Source organism: Rhinopithecus roxellana, chromosome 3 (genome assembly GCF_007565055.1).
Source record: "Rhinopithecus roxellana isolate Shanxi Qingling chromosome 3, ASM756505v1, whole genome shotgun sequence".
Lineage (NCBI taxonomy): Eukaryota > Metazoa > Chordata > Mammalia > Primates > Cercopithecidae > Rhinopithecus > Rhinopithecus roxellana.
Window position 1 is genome coordinate 42,095,596 of NC_044551.1, and position 14,546 is coordinate 42,110,141.

Genomic DNA, 14,546 nt, shown 5'->3' on the forward strand with positions numbered 1-14,546 from the left:
GGTCTTTTCCAGGCTTACCATTCTGTGACTTAGAAGCCTGGCCTTGGTGGCTGGGCTGGCCACTGCCGGAGCTCCGAGTCCCAGCTGGCTCTTTCCATGCTCCCAGTTTAAAGGCAGCAGCAGGAAGCTCAGATCCGTTGGAGAGCTGGCTCTACACAGCACCCTGGAACTTCCTTTGGTCTGAGTCTAAGTGTGTTTCACGTTTGCCTCCTCTAGCGAGAAGCTCGCACTCCACGAGACAGGGGCCTTATCCCTTGCTCAGCGCTGCACCTCCAGCACCTGGCAGTGTCCCGTGCGCACAGGGGCGCGGTGTTTGAATGAGTGCACAGTCGCCTCTAGGGGGAGCCCAAGATCTGCCTCCTGCTTCCCTCTATTATGCCTTCATAGGTGGGTCAGAGCAAAGAATTCCTTACCAACCTCCCTGGTTCGCCACTGCCAATCACCCACCACCATTCTACCCTCTACAGCTGCCCCTTATCCCCCAAAGTCCTGAAATTTTGCTTGGGTCACCTGCTCCAGGAGGCAGAGTTCCCATGAAGGATATTATACGTCTACTGTGCTGCATCCAGGACTGAGGATGTGTGGCCCTTTTCCTGTTTTGTTTGGCTGTCTTTGCATATGCTCTCTTCTTCCAGGGGTCCGTGAGCTGCTGGGGGCTTATGTCCAGGCCTGAGAAGGCTGGGGTGAGCCCTGGGGCAAAGGCTTCCTGTTGGTTCTCATTTCTGGAATCTGTTCTTTCCTCCCTGCCTCCAAGGAATCAGGTTTGGGCTTGGGGAGGCAGGGAGTGTGGGCATTTTGGCTGGCTTTGGTTCTGAGCTGTTTGGGCCTACTCAGGTAAAGGAGGTTTCTGAAGGACATAGCCAGTTCCAATGCAGTCATGATTGGCCATGGCGCCAAAGCCCAGCCAAGGACTGAGGATCGAATGTTAACTGCCTTGGTTTGTGTCTTCTGTGCACATATTCTCTGTAGGGATGCAAGGGAGGGGGTGGTTATCAGGGATAAGTTTTGTATTGTCCAGTGCTGGGTCAGTATCAATCATTAATTATACCATGACAGCGCATGCCATCCTCATTTCAAACAGACCATGAAAAGACACCATTACACACTTCGATTTCACTGGACTTGAGAGCCCCATTTGCATGTGGCTGACATTGTGCCTCTCTCTCTCCAATACCCTTTCCCCCTTTGACCTTGAAGTTTGGATGAGACCACTTCTGCTCCAGGGATAGGACCTGACTGCTCTAAGCCAATCAGCTTAATCTCACACCCTCCCTGCCTGCACCATAGTTACTGGTCTCGTATCTGACCAATTAGCATGTGGCATTCCCTTGACCACAGGAATTGGTTCAGGGGTGGTCCAACTGGCCGAGCCCAAAATCTGGTTCATTGCTTACGAGAGAAGACTTTCTCTTCCTGGGAGCTGTTGGCAGCCATCTTTGACCACGAGAGAAATCATGGAACTGTGAGACTGCACGGTGCTCTATGCCTAGACTTTAAAGCCATGATAACTAACAAAAACTTTTTATTGCTTAAGTCAATGTTTTCTACTTCTTCATCAAAAGTCTTCTTACTTGGCTGGGGGCGGTGGCTCACATCTATAATCCCAGCACTTTGGGAGGCCAGGGGCAGGTGGATCACCAAGGCTAGGAGTTTAAGACCAGCCCAGCCAACATGACGAAACCCCATCTCTACTAAAAATACAAAAAACTAGCCAGGCATGGTGGCAGGTGCCTATAATCCCAGTTACTCGGGAGGCTGAGGCACGAGAATTGCTTGAACCCAGGAGATGGAGAATGCAGTGAGCCAAGATCACGCCATTGCACTATGGCCAGGAGAACAAGAATGAAACTCTGTCTCAAAAAAATAAAAAAGTCTTCTTACTGATGTGTCAGTTTCATAATTTCTATAGTTATCAATAAGTGCACACTACTTGTACTTTCCTTCACTGCCATTACCATCACCCTGGCACAGTAAAAACCACCTTAGAGCCAGTTTGGGCCTCCACCAACTGGAAGGGTATTTTGCCCCTGCATTTGGCAGTGTTGTTACTCTGGGCACCCAGGCCCTTTCCCTAAAGCCTGACTTAGCAAGTCTGGTAGGACTTCGGCATCTGCATCTTTCTCAAGGCTCCCTCCCCTTCCCCAGGAGATACTAATGTAGTGGTTGGTCCCTGGGCACCTAAGACTTAGCTCTTCCATTACAGAAAAGAACAGGTCCAAAAGGAATGAAAAGGGCTTTTACTTTCTTTTCTAAAACAAGTGATTTTTAAGGGTTTGTAGAAAAAGCAAAGCAAAGCATAATTCTCCTCTTACTTCAAGCTAGTGTCTGATGAGAAAGTACCAGGGTAACCTCTGAAGAATCCTACCCCAACACCTTCTTTTCTTTTTCTTCTGCTGGAATGAACATCTAGGGGTGAGATATACTGCTCCCTACCCATCTGGGGACTTGTCTTCTTTATATTGTTGCATTCCTCAATCTTTGCATAAGGAAGAGAATGGTTAATTCCTGTAGGTGAAAAGGAAAAGCTTCCCTCTTCCTACAGCCTCGCATGTTTCTCTTTTCTCACTGGTTGCCAGGAAGCTTGGAAATACAGTGACGACTGTTCAGGCACATGTCTCTTCCTTGGGTCCTACCACAGTCATCTCCTCCAATGTGCAGTGATGTTGACAGGCTTCGAGAAGGTGACTAGTGAGTTCTGAACGAGGTACCTCAAATCTAGCAAGTCCACAGTAAACAGGAGCTATGATCATTTCTTAGGTTTTCTGATCTTCCCTTCTGCTTTACTTGTAACCATCTGGTTGTAAATGTTTTATTGTAGTTTGCCTCAATTGATTGTCCATTGTGGGAGTAGGTAGTGAAAAAAACATTAATAAAATTAGACTCACAGTTCTCTGCCTTACATTCCCTCCCGTAGTCTTCTGGTTTCTAGCTAAAAAACCAAGTCTGAAGCACCTTGTGAAGACGAACTTTTTTCTTCTTAAAAAAAAAAAATAAATAAAACAAATATACTGGCTTGGATTTCCTTCCCTTTTCTTACTTTCCCCCTTAAAAAAAAAGCAGCAGCCACCGTGTGGACCCTTAAGATAGGCAGACAGTAGGCCACCTGGACCCCATACTGGAGGGAAAAGACACTTGATACATAAGGGGTCAGAAAGAGGCCTGGTGGGCGAGCATGGCTTATTCAGTCCTGGGCTGCTGTGGGGTGTGATCCATTTTCAGTGGGGGATGAAAGTTCCCAGGCTCTCCCCAGAGCCCTCACAGTTCAGTCTTGACCTTGTGCATCAAATCTTTTTGATCAATCTTGTCTAGGTCCTGGTACCAGCGGTTGTAAGCCAGCAAGGCCACATTCTTGGCAGCCACGGCCATCACCTCCACGGAGCTGGCCGCCCACTCCAGGGCATTGAGGTAGAAGAGCTGGTCATGGAGTGCGAACCTCGGGAGCGTGGGGCGGGAGCCATAGAGGGGATGGGCCTGCCACTCAGCTGTCTGCACTGAGTAATAGGAACGGAAGAGGGTCTTTAGCTGGGTCCGAAAGAGTGGCTTGGGGGACTGGACTCGCCAAACAGCTGCCTCCTGGGGCTGCTTTCGCCGGAAGCTGGCAGAGATGTTGACAGGGCAGATGTTGTCCAGAGTGCAGAAGAAGCTGGGGAAATCTGTGGTAAGGATGTTCGCAAATGGGAAAAGCTTAGGGTCTGGGAAACCGAAGTAGGAAGAGTTGAGGTAGCCGTGGACCAAGGAGACGACGGTGGGCTGAAAAGAGCCTTGCAGGTCATCAATGGGCGGGTGGAAGCCTACAAATGTTAAGTTGCTGCTGCTGTTGTCCAGGTGCAGGGGGGTGGCAATGACCACGATGTCATAGAAGTCAGAGCTGTTGCCTACCTCATTCTCATACGCCACCTGGTACAGGGCTTTCCCCTCTGGAAACAAAAGAGCACAAAAGTTAACTTTCCTTTGGCTCCTACCCACTGAACTCCCTACTGGGGCCCAGCATTGAGGTTCTACTCCGGGTGCAGCAGGGCTGTCTAGATGGTGGGTCCTGGCCTCTCCATGCTGATGCGGCTGCAGAGGAAGCAAGGGGCATGGAGTCAGGAGACTCAGTTTCTGCTCTGCTTCTGCCGCTGGCCAGCTGGGAGGCTTGGGCAAGGCTATCATTCAAAGTCCTCATTTGTCAACAGAAAAAGGCTGGGTTGATAGAAGTCTCAGTTTTCTGGCTCTGACATTTGAATTGGGAAAACAGCACCCTCTAGTGTCACCTGGCCGGGTTGGGGCTTCTCAATGCTTTTTCGGACATACTCCCCAGGGGGATCACAGACCAGAGCTGAGGTACAAAGGAGGCAGAAGTGTCTGTCCACTCGCTGAGAATGGCACACCTGCCCGCTCCTGCCCTGTCTACTCACCTGTGCTGTGCAGGGTCACGGAGGTCACTGTGGCATGGATTACATTGGCCTTGGTGAGCTTCAGCAAACCGGAACAAACCAGCTTATTGCCTCCTTCCACAGACCACAGGCTGCCTTGGGCCCCGGCTAGTGACATGGCTCCTGGGCAAAGCGGGAAGGGGGTGCTGATAGGTTGTCAGGGCCGTGGGGGGGGAGGGCTGGGGAGTCCAGTACTATTCGACCGTGCCTCCCTGTCAGAGCAAAACTCTCCCAACCATGGGCGTGGGGAGATGGCAAACATACAAGTAAGTACAACGAAGTGCACAACGCTATGGGGGGAAGACACTGTGCTCAATGAAAGAGCCAAATTCCACAGCCCATATATTGTGAGGTCTATTCTACGCAGAACACCCAGACTAGGCAAATCCTCAGAAACAGCAGATCTGTAGCTGCCCAGGGCTGGGAGGCTGGTGGGTGCTGGGAAAGTGAGGGCTAAAGGGCAAGAGGTTTCTTTTTGGGATGACAAAAATGTCCTAAAATTGACTGTGGTGATGGTTTCAGAACTCCAAATGTGCTAAAAACCACTGAATTGTGCAACTGAAATGGGTGAATTATGTGGTATGTGAATTCTATATATCTCTAGACAAAAATGCTGTGAAGGAGACACACAAGAAAGAGTGGGCAGAGAAGCCACACTGAGGGGACACTGAGGCAGGGCCTGAAGGCTGAGAAGAAGCCAGCATGTACAGAGCCAGATGAACAGTATCAAGGGTACAAGGGAGGTGCTTGTTATTGTAAACCTTTGCATCCATTTAACAAAAATATCCCAAGTGTCTAGTATGACCTAGGCACTGTTCTGTGTTTGCAATGTATCAGGGAACAACAGACAAGCATTCCTGCTCTTGTGAAGCCTGCATTCTCCACTCTTGTAGTCTGTGCTAGCAGACACGGAGCTACACACAGGCCCAGGCACCCCAATGAAGAGCTGGGAAGAGGAGGTGCTCTAACAGTGGCTCCAAGGCCTCAACAGGGCAGTTCTTGAAACCAAAGTGTAGAGAGCAGAGCATTATCTCAGCTCTAACATTTACACGCATGCAAGGGATTGAGGCAATTGGGAGTGGTAGAAGCACACTGGACCTGTGATCTGAGCCTTGCTTTCACTGTCTGTGAAGTGGGGTGATACTATCTCCTGCCAATTCACAGCCAGTGCCAGAATCAGATAGGATGGGGCAGCAGAGTGCCTATGTAACTGTAATGAGCTGGATAAAGGCGAGGTTATCATGGGGACCCCCAGCCCATTCTGAGCACCTTGGGTGGAGGAGGGGCAGGTAGGCAGCTCAAGGGTTGGACGTTCACCTGCAAAAGCGGGCATCGCTGCTGACTGGCCATAGCTGGCCCGCAGGACAGCAGAAACGACGTCATCAATAAAGCGCTGCGTGACGCCCACCTGCAGCAGGGACTCGGCCACAGAGTGCTGGGTCATGTTGACAAAGGTGGACTCCCCCAGTGAGTAGAGCAGCTCCTCCACACCCGAGAAGGCATAGCCATGGGCCTGGTACTTATAGATCCTAGAAGACACATAGAACTGGAGTCCTTGCGCAGGAAGGCTTTTTGCCTGACCACCTGCCCCTGGGTCACAGTGCCTGGGAGGCCCACCAGGAACCCATCACTTCCTCTACATGGAGCAGTGGGAGAGGAGGCTGGTTATGTTCCCTGGCACCTTTTCTCTGACTGTGGCAGGCCTGCCCCACCTAAAGGGAGTGTGGAGGTATGGAATCCTTCTAGGCCTGGCTTTACATCACAGCTATGCTGCAATAACAACTGTATCAATGCTCTGAGCCACTCCCTGCCTGAGGTCATAGTTCATAACCCTTTCTTCCCCCAGCTGGGACTGCCAGGCTGTGGGCTACGGCCCACCCCTGCTGACACATCTCCTTCTCCAACAGCATCGGCTGTGCCACAGCTTCTAGGACCCGATGGCACGTTGCAACTTCATGCCGATACTGTCACCTTCTCTGCCAGTCCAGCCTGTCCTCTCCTCTGGCTTGATCTGACAGGGCTCCCACTCACCCCCGGCTCATGTCCTGTCGCTCTATCAGTCATGCAATCTCACTAGCATGGATTGGAACCACTGATGAATTTCCTGACTGGGAGGCCTTTGAAATGTTGCCCATTCTAGGGCTTCTTTTGTAAATATGTTGAGTTTGGTTATCAACAGGACACCAGATGGAGTGTCCAGAAAGTAGAAATGTGGGTCTGGAAGTGAAGAGGAAACTAGGGCTGAGAGGGAGAAGTCATTTCCCATAAAACGCAGAAGTCAAGATTATTGGTCTGGATATAATTGACAAGGGAGAAAAACATCAGAAAGAGAGGTACGGAAATAAGCTTCGGGTGACATCTGGAGAATATAAGGAAGAAGTGCTATAAACAGCAGAGTTATAGAATGGGAAGGGAGTGGAGAAATGCCAGGAACCAGGGAAGGAGGGCACATGCCACACTTGAGTGTCTGACACTGAAGGGAGGCACACAGTGATGGGGTCCGGGGAGCAGCCCCTGCACCTTAGGCTGGAAGCAGTGAGCACCTTCGGGAGGGACTTTGGGGAAAGGTGAAGTGACAGCTTGGTGAGTGAATGAACAGGGAGAGAACAGACCACTTGCCCTCCATATCTGGGACCAAAGGTGATGGGGAGGGGGCTGGAGCCCAAGGATAGGAGGAGTGGTGAAGAAAGGTGTTTATTCTAGATGGAAAAATGAGGACAACAAAATTTGCAAATGAGTGGTCCACAGGCTGCATCTGCCCTACAGATGTGTTTCATTTGGCTTACAAGATGAATTGGTTGCAAATGTTGAAAAACTGAAAGTTTTCACATACAACTCTGGATTTCTAGCTTCTTCTGAAAAGTGAGTAGATCTAGCCACATGAGGTGGGCATTGTACATGGCTGGCTGCAGACGGCTGCCATGGAGGGCTGGCTGCCTCCTTCAGAGGGGGCCTTGTTCTGCTCTTTTCCACCTGCTGATTCAATGACTCACATCCCAGTTCAGCCCTCGTTAAGTGACTGAGTTTGCAACCCACGCTTTTATTAGCATCAGTGTAGCAGAGGGTAAGAAAATGAGTGTCAGTGTGACAATATTAGGGAGACCATTACTGCACGAAACATGGCCATTCCTCACGCCAGGGGCTTGCTCTGAGCCTGCACTGAATTGTGCTGGCTCCATTCAGCAAGGACCTTTTCCTTTTTCACAATGTACAGTCAAGCTGGTTCCTCCCCCACCTCTTCTTGGTCCCCGTGGAACGCCATCCCCACAGCTCCGCCAGCCCTACCTCATGAACTTCTCCATGACCTCCTCCACCCACATCTGCAGCCTCAGGAAGCTGATGCCGTAGTGCCACCAGAGGCGGAAGAGGTTCAGCAGGTACCAGTCGGTCTCCTCTAGCACGAAATGCTCCCCACCGAAGATGGCGCTCCTGCCCACCACCTCGCGCCGGTGCCTCAGCCCTGCAGAGACAAAGAGGAGCCCCTCAGGTTCCCTCCAAGACTTGGGGCCTTCTTGACGCAAATGGACTGCTCCATTAAAGGAAATGCAAACACTATGGTTTGTTCATTTGTGCTGCTTGTTTATAAACAGTAAACAGATGCACTGGGAAAATGTTTGGACTACCTAGTCAATAAAAACATGAAAATGAAAATAATGTGACATTTTACATTTTTTTCCCCCAAGAGGATCCACAAGTGAGGGAAATTCCGATTTTATCCCAGAATGTCCAGGGGCTGAGAGCCACTGGGCTTGTTCTGAGATGGTGGCCTTGGGCCCTGAGATTACACTGAAGTTATCCTAGCTCCTTACAGCCATCCTGCACTCTGCAACTTGACAGAGCACTGGACTCCTAAATACAGATAGAGCTGTTATGACTTGTTCCTTCCCCACGCCCACATACTACACACACTGCTCTCCACTTTAACAGTACACTATATCTTGGAGATTGTCCTATATCTGGGCATAAAGACTTCCCCATTCTGACTGCTGAACAGCCTATTGTATAGTTATACAATAATTTGTTTAACCCCAGGTCCTAGTGGATAGGCAGGATACTTTCAGCCTTCTGCTATTACAAACAATGCTGTAATGAGTAACTTGGTATCTGTGCTACTGTGCACATCTGTAAGACCACCTGTAGCATCACTTCTGAGAAGTGGAGTTTCTGCATCAAACAGAATGTGTATTTGACAGATGCTGCTGGGTTTGAATCCCACCTTTCTTGCTGTAATGGCTTTAGCTTAAATCTATACATTTTCTGAGCCTCAGTTGCCTTAAGAGGAGACATAACGCTCATCTTGCAGGTTGGTAGGGGGGATCTGAGGTAATGTCTACCTACCACCCAGAAGGTGCCCGGCAAGTACCAGCATGTGGAAGGTGATATAATCACGATTATTTAGAGGCAGTAAATTGACAGGGAAAGAAACCAGCCTAGGAGTCAAACCTGAGTTCTAATCCCGGCTCTGCAACTAACTCACTGTGTAACCTCAGGCAAGTTCCTTCCCCTCTCTTGTCTCTGTTGCTCCATCTGTAAAATGAGGAGATTGGGCCACATGACCTTCCGGCCTTGACAGTCTGGGAAGTCTGAGAAGGGCCCAGTGCTGTCACCAGCCCCAGGGCGCTGGGCACTGGAGCCCCAGGACTGACCACTCACCCAGCAGCTTGACGAAGTCCTGCATGTGCAGGCTCAGGGAGTGGAAGGAGGCAGCCCCGCTCTCATAGTGCTGCTTGTTGACTGAGATGGTGGCCAGGCGGCCACCCACGGTTCCCTTCTCATACACATCGATCTGCACCCGAGGTCCAAAGTGTTGCTGGAGGAAATGGGCCACGGCAGAGCCCCCGATCCCGGCCCCAACCACCGCTGTTAGCAGGCCCGGGAGGTAGGGAAGGAGAGAGACAGAACATGAGAGTGAGAGGCTGCAGTTCACACTGTATCCTCCTGCACTGGTAGTTCCCAGGTGCTTAAATTTCATAGGCTTATGACATTTCCAAAAGGAAATCTGCAGACTGAGTTGTCAGTAGAGCTATTAATAAGCAAAGGCAAACCTGAAAACTGCCACCTACTATACCTTCATTTCATAAAGAAAAAGGTATTTCAGTAGCAAAAGACCAGCAAAGAATACTGAAAGTCAGAATGACCAATTAAAGAGAATAAATTTAGTTTTATATAAAACTTACTACCTTGCTTCTAATTTTCTTATTTCACTATGCATCGTTAAAAGTTACTGACCAGTTCTGTTCAGTGATCAGTGTTTGGAAACCATGCCTTAATCCAGGGATTAGCAAACTACAGCCTGCAGGCCAAATTCAGGCAGATGTCCGTTTTTGCAAATTAAAGTTTTATTGAAACACAGTCATGTTGCTCTTTCAATTACTGTCTATGACTGTTTTCATTTTAGGCAGAGCTGAGTAGCTGCAACAGAGACTTCATGGCCTGAAAAGCCTAAAATATTTACTCTCTGGCCATTTACAGAAAAAGCATACCAACTCCTGGTCTAGTCCAACCTATTACTGGACACTTAAATCATCTTTGTGTCTGTGTTTGTGAAGACTGGAATGCATCTGACAGACGTGGTGGTTCACACCTGTAATCAAAACACTTTGGAAGGCTGAGGCGGGAGCAGATCACCTGAAGTCGAGAGTTGAAGACCAGCCTGACCAACCCTGTCTCTACTAAAAATACAAAATTAGCTGGGCGTGGTGGCGCATGCCTGCAATCCCAGCTACTTGGGAGGCTGAGGCAGGAGACTTGCTTGAACCTGGGAGGCGGAGGTTGCGGTGAGCCAAGATCGTGCCATTGCACTCCAGCCTGGGCAACAAGAGCAAAACTCCCTCTAAAAAAAAAAAAAAAAAGACTGGAATGTACCTTATGATGGATTGCTCATTACCCTATAGGACACTATACTCCAGTTTGAATTCTTGTTACAAAGTTTCAGCTTTTTTGGGTCTTATCATGCACTGTCTTTACTGTACCTCCTGCCTTCCTGTTATTTGCAAACTTGGTTTACATGCCATCAGTATTCTCATCCAAGTCACTGGTAAAAATGTTTCATGGGACAGTGCTTGGAGGTGCTGCTAGGAAACCACTGCCCGGACAGACATCAATCTTGTTTTTTTTTTTTTGAAATAGGATCTGGCTCTGTTGCCCAGGCTGCAGTGTAGTGGCATATCGGCTCACTGCAAACCTTCAGGCTCCCAAGCAGCTGAGACTACAGGCACATGCCACCATGCCCAACATATTTTTTGTAGAGATGAGGTTTCACCATGTTGCTCAGGCTGGTCTTGAACCCCTGAGCTCAAGTGATCCTCCCGCCTTGGCCTCCCAAAGTTCTGGAATTACAGGCATTAAACACTGTGCCTGGCCTGACACTAATCATTAAACAGTCCTGTGAGAGAACTATAAACTAGCTATGAAGCTACTGAACTGGACTACCACCCTACCTATAATTTTTGCCAACCATGTATCTGAAACACCACTTTCCTCACATCAGACAGTCCGGAGGCCTTACCCAAAAAGAAAATGAAATAAATCTGGTGTAATTTGTCCTTTACTGGACCCATTTGGACCCAAAGAGTACCAGCTCCTGCCAGGAAGTCACAGGCAATCCTCAGACAGCACCAGGTTCTCTATGATCTGGCCTCTGCTTACTTATTCCACTTCCTGCCCTACCCTCCCAAGATGTCACCTTCTCATCTGTCTAGGCTCCTCTTATTGTGGGTGCATAGCTTTGTTCTCTCATCCTGGGCCTTTGCCCAAGCTCTTCCCTTTGATAGGAGTGCCATCACCCTGTGTCTCACTGGCTTCAACAGCCCTCAGATGTCACCTATTACTTGGCTTGACTGACCCACCTGAGGGGAGTCAGGTGTTCCTCCTGCATATTCCCACAGCACACTCTGCTTAGCTGTACTGTAGTCAAGTTATTTAAGGACAGAGAGAGAGCGCATGGTCACTATGTCCCCAGATCCTGGCAGACAGTAGAGTTCATGAAGTATTTTTCCTGTGTTGAAAGAATAAACCACTTCCTCTCTCAGTACTTACAAAGCCACTTCCAAGACAGCACATAACCTTTTTATCTTAACCACTGTGCTCCCATCCCCTCCATGTGCAAAGAGTCCCAAATTACCCATTTTTTCAGAGAAACTGATATTAAGGCCTAGAAGCTGCCCAAGATCAGGAAGCAGAAGACACCACTTCATTGTGAACCAGCTCATTTAACACAACTGACACCCATTCTCTAATTCACAGTAAGATGTCCTGGGGCACAAAGAAAAATCCAATAAGCTTTTGCCCCAAAGAAAAATCCAGCAGCCCAGCAAGGATTGGGCAGACAGACTCCTGCACACAATGAGCTAGGACAACCCATGATGAAGTGCAACAGGGTTCCAGGGGGTCCTGAAGAGGAAGAGTGAATTCTGCCCCAGAGGGTGTGGGGACACAGGCTTCTCGGGGAAACAAGATTTCATGCAAGATGCTGGAGGACAATCAGCTTTGTCAGTGAGAGGACATGCACACTCTGCAAAGAGATCAGCATGAGAGGGGCAGCATGTGGAACTGTATGGGTGGGTTTAGAGGGTCCTGATGCCACATGGGGGTTTTCAGATTTGATCCTGCAGGAGCACAAGGATTAAGCCATCCTAACAGGAATCCGCATTCTTGTTGTGGGTAGAGTCCAAACCACCAAGGGTGAACAGAGGCTCCTGTCAGAGGGCTGAGGAAAATCTAGAAAGGTAAAGGGCAGCGTGGCATTGCCAACTGTCCCAAGCTCCATGTTGCCACAATTCTGCTGGGTGGAGGTCCTGCCCCTTCCCCAATGGTGAGAAATGTCTTGTCCTGTTGCCTGTTCCCAAGAAAACGGGGAGTGCCCTGCATATTCCCACAGCACACTCTGCTTACCCCTAGCCACACTGTATTCAAATGATTTAAGGACAGAGAGAGAACACATGGTCACTCATGGATACTGCCTGCCTAACTCTTCCACATCCTTCAAAGCCTGGCTCAAACTCCACCTTCTCCATGAGGGCCACTCTAGCCTCAGGATTCCCTTTTCTTGGCAAGCCCTTATCTCTCAGTCTCAAACTGGTTTCTGGCATGCTTCAGTCTTCTTAACCCTGTATGGCCTGGGCTGTGGTTCTGCTACACAAGAAGCTTTAGCACTGCACTGGACCCTGTAAGTTTGTGATGCTTCTATGAGATGTTCCAGGCACTCCTGCCAACTGGGGTGCATGGAGAGGGGCCTAGTGGAGTAGGGTCTTTGTCCTCCCACCCTGAAGCCCAGCATTTCTGTCTGCGGGAATATTATGTGTGAGGGCCTTGAAAATCTTCACGAGTCATGTAGTTAAAATGACAATCGTTGAGGGAGGAAAAAAAAAGCAACTGTAAACACATATGAAACTCTAGTCAATGATATGCACGATGAAGTATTTAGTGAGGTGTCCTGATGTCTGCAATTTATTTGGAGATGCATCAAAATGTAGGATGGATTCGTGGGTGTCTAGAACGGTGCGTGATAGTTATGTGACACAGCAAGTATAGTAGCAGTTAATGGCAGAATGTAGGTGGTGGGTATACAGATGACCACTATAAAATTCTTGCTGTACTTGTGAACATTTTCAAAATAAAGTATTGGGGAAACCACACGCACAATAAACAAAAAGACTGTTGCTAAAAGTTCCCCGTTCTGTCAGCACATCTCCAGCAGACCTTGTGTTCTGTCTCTGTCAGGACTGTCTCCTATCGACCTGGGTGGGAGGGAGGCGGGGGACGGAGGCGGGGTTTGGCTTACATGTTACTTCCAGGAAGCCCTCCTGGGGCCGCAAAGACAGGGTGAAGCGCCCCTCCTCTGCATGCACCGTACTTCCTCAGCTCAGCACAGACTTCCCTGTACTGTGAGGGCTCTTCCCCCAGCAGCAACTAGAGCACCACGTCTGCTACACAGAGAGCCCTCAACCAACCTCTGTGAAGGCCATCGCCCAGCCTCTCTGTCCTCTGTCACCCGAGGGCCTAGCAAACAGCCAGGTCCATGGCAGATGCTCAGCGACCCTGGACCTCCCTGTGAGATCCGCGGCCAGTCCTGCCTAGGCCTCTTTTCCGTCCTAGGTGGCCCTCTTCACATGCCATGCCCCGGCCCCATCAGGACCTTCCCTGCCGCGTCCCCTTCGGCGCCTCTCCTCCACCCAGCTCCCCTCCCGAGGACCCCTCCCTCACCCAGCTGCCCTCCTCTACCTCCACCTAGCTGAGAACTGAGAACCCTTTACCCGCCAGCCCTCCCCAAACGGGAACCCCACCGCGTCCTTCCCGCACCGATTTTGCCCGGCGGGGCATCTCCGCCAGCAGCGGCGGCGGCGAGGAGCGCGGTTAGCGCGGCGAGCAGCTGTGCTGCGCGGGCCATGGCGGGCGGCGAGCTGGCAGCACGCTGGGTTCGGGCGCTCGCGGGTTGGCGCTCGCCTCTCCGCCCCGCCCCGGCGCCCCACTGGCAGTCCCGCCTTCCTGCCGCGCCAGACCCAGCCCCGCATTGGCCGAGCCGCCGTCCCTCTCCAGCACGAAGCCCTCATTAGCTCCATCTCTCTCGGGATAGGCTCTCTCATTGGCAGCTTCCTCGTTCAACCCCCTGCATGCGGGTTCCTTATTGGCTGGTTCATTCTTGCCCGGCGCAGGTGTGCGCGCCTCGGGTCCTCAGCATCAGGACCAGGGCCCAGCTGCCGGAGAGGGATGAAAGAGACAAAACTGAAGCTTTGAAGACCTCGGTTATGTCCAGCCTCTGCATTATTAGCTCTGTGTCTTCTCCGTGTCTCATTGTTTCCTCTTTTATAACACAGACGAAGAGTCCTGCTCCACCTTTCTAGCTGGTTGTAACCATCTTATGAGATAGGGGATATGAAGCCGTTTGCAGTGTTTCCAAGTGCTGGAAATTGCTGAACAAGCATGCGGCCAGGGTGGTAAGACGCTACCCTATTCATATGCTGACACAAGCCATGTGCTTTCGATACTGTCCTCCCCAGCTGTTATTTGTTTGCAGTTTATATATAGTTAATATCTCTTTGTTTCCTAAAAACCAGAAGGCGGGGAAGGGTTTCATCTACTCTCTTTTCAGAAAGGAGAAAAGGAGGGATGAACTCCCATTTTCATCCTCTA

The 14,546-nt window shown here is 50.1% G+C and overlaps 1 protein-coding gene across 3 annotated transcripts; it reads right to left on the reverse strand.

The window, feature by feature from the left end:
- Nucleotides 1–2,221: 2,221 nt before the first annotated feature.
- On the reverse strand, nucleotides 2,222–13,844 carry PCYOX1L (prenylcysteine oxidase 1 like). Of its 3 annotated transcripts, none has more exons than XM_010386852.2 (6): nucleotides 13,716–13,844; nucleotides 9,069–9,275; nucleotides 7,701–7,875; nucleotides 5,733–5,944; nucleotides 4,398–4,538; nucleotides 2,222–3,917 (listed from the first exon to the last, which is right to left on the reverse strand). In XM_010386852.2, exons 1-6 carry the CDS (start codon nucleotides 13,801–13,803, stop codon nucleotides 3,256–3,258), a joined length of 1,485 nt encoding a protein of 494 aa, XP_010385154.1. In that variant the 5' UTR covers nucleotides 13,804–13,844; the 3' UTR covers nucleotides 2,222–3,255. The 3 variants fall into 3 exon arrangements, with proteins under 3 accessions (XP_010385154.1, XP_030783009.1, XP_030783008.1); XM_030927149.1 differs by lacking the exon at nucleotides 13,716–13,844 and adding an exon at nucleotides 8,893–8,942 and having other exon boundaries at nucleotides 9,069–9,124; XM_030927148.1 differs by lacking the exon at nucleotides 13,716–13,844 and having other exon boundaries at nucleotides 9,069–10,075.
- Between the last annotated feature and the right edge of the window lie 702 nt (nucleotides 13,845–14,546).

Excerpts from the sequence above, each read along its gene's own strand:
- PCYOX1L (XM_030927148.1), bottom strand. The coding sequence starts at position 9,387 with ATGAAATTTAAGCACCTGGGAACTACCAGTGCAGGAGGATACAGTGTG. Across the intron at positions 7,876-9,068 it reads GGACTTCGTCAAGCTGCTGG|GGCTGAGGCACCGGCGCGAG; the intron begins GTGAGTGGTCAG and ends TTGTCTCTGCAG. Across the intron at positions 3,918-4,397 it reads CGTGACCCTGCACAGCACAG|AGGGGAAAGCCCTGTACCAG; the intron begins GTGAGTAGACAG and ends TTTTGTTTCCAG.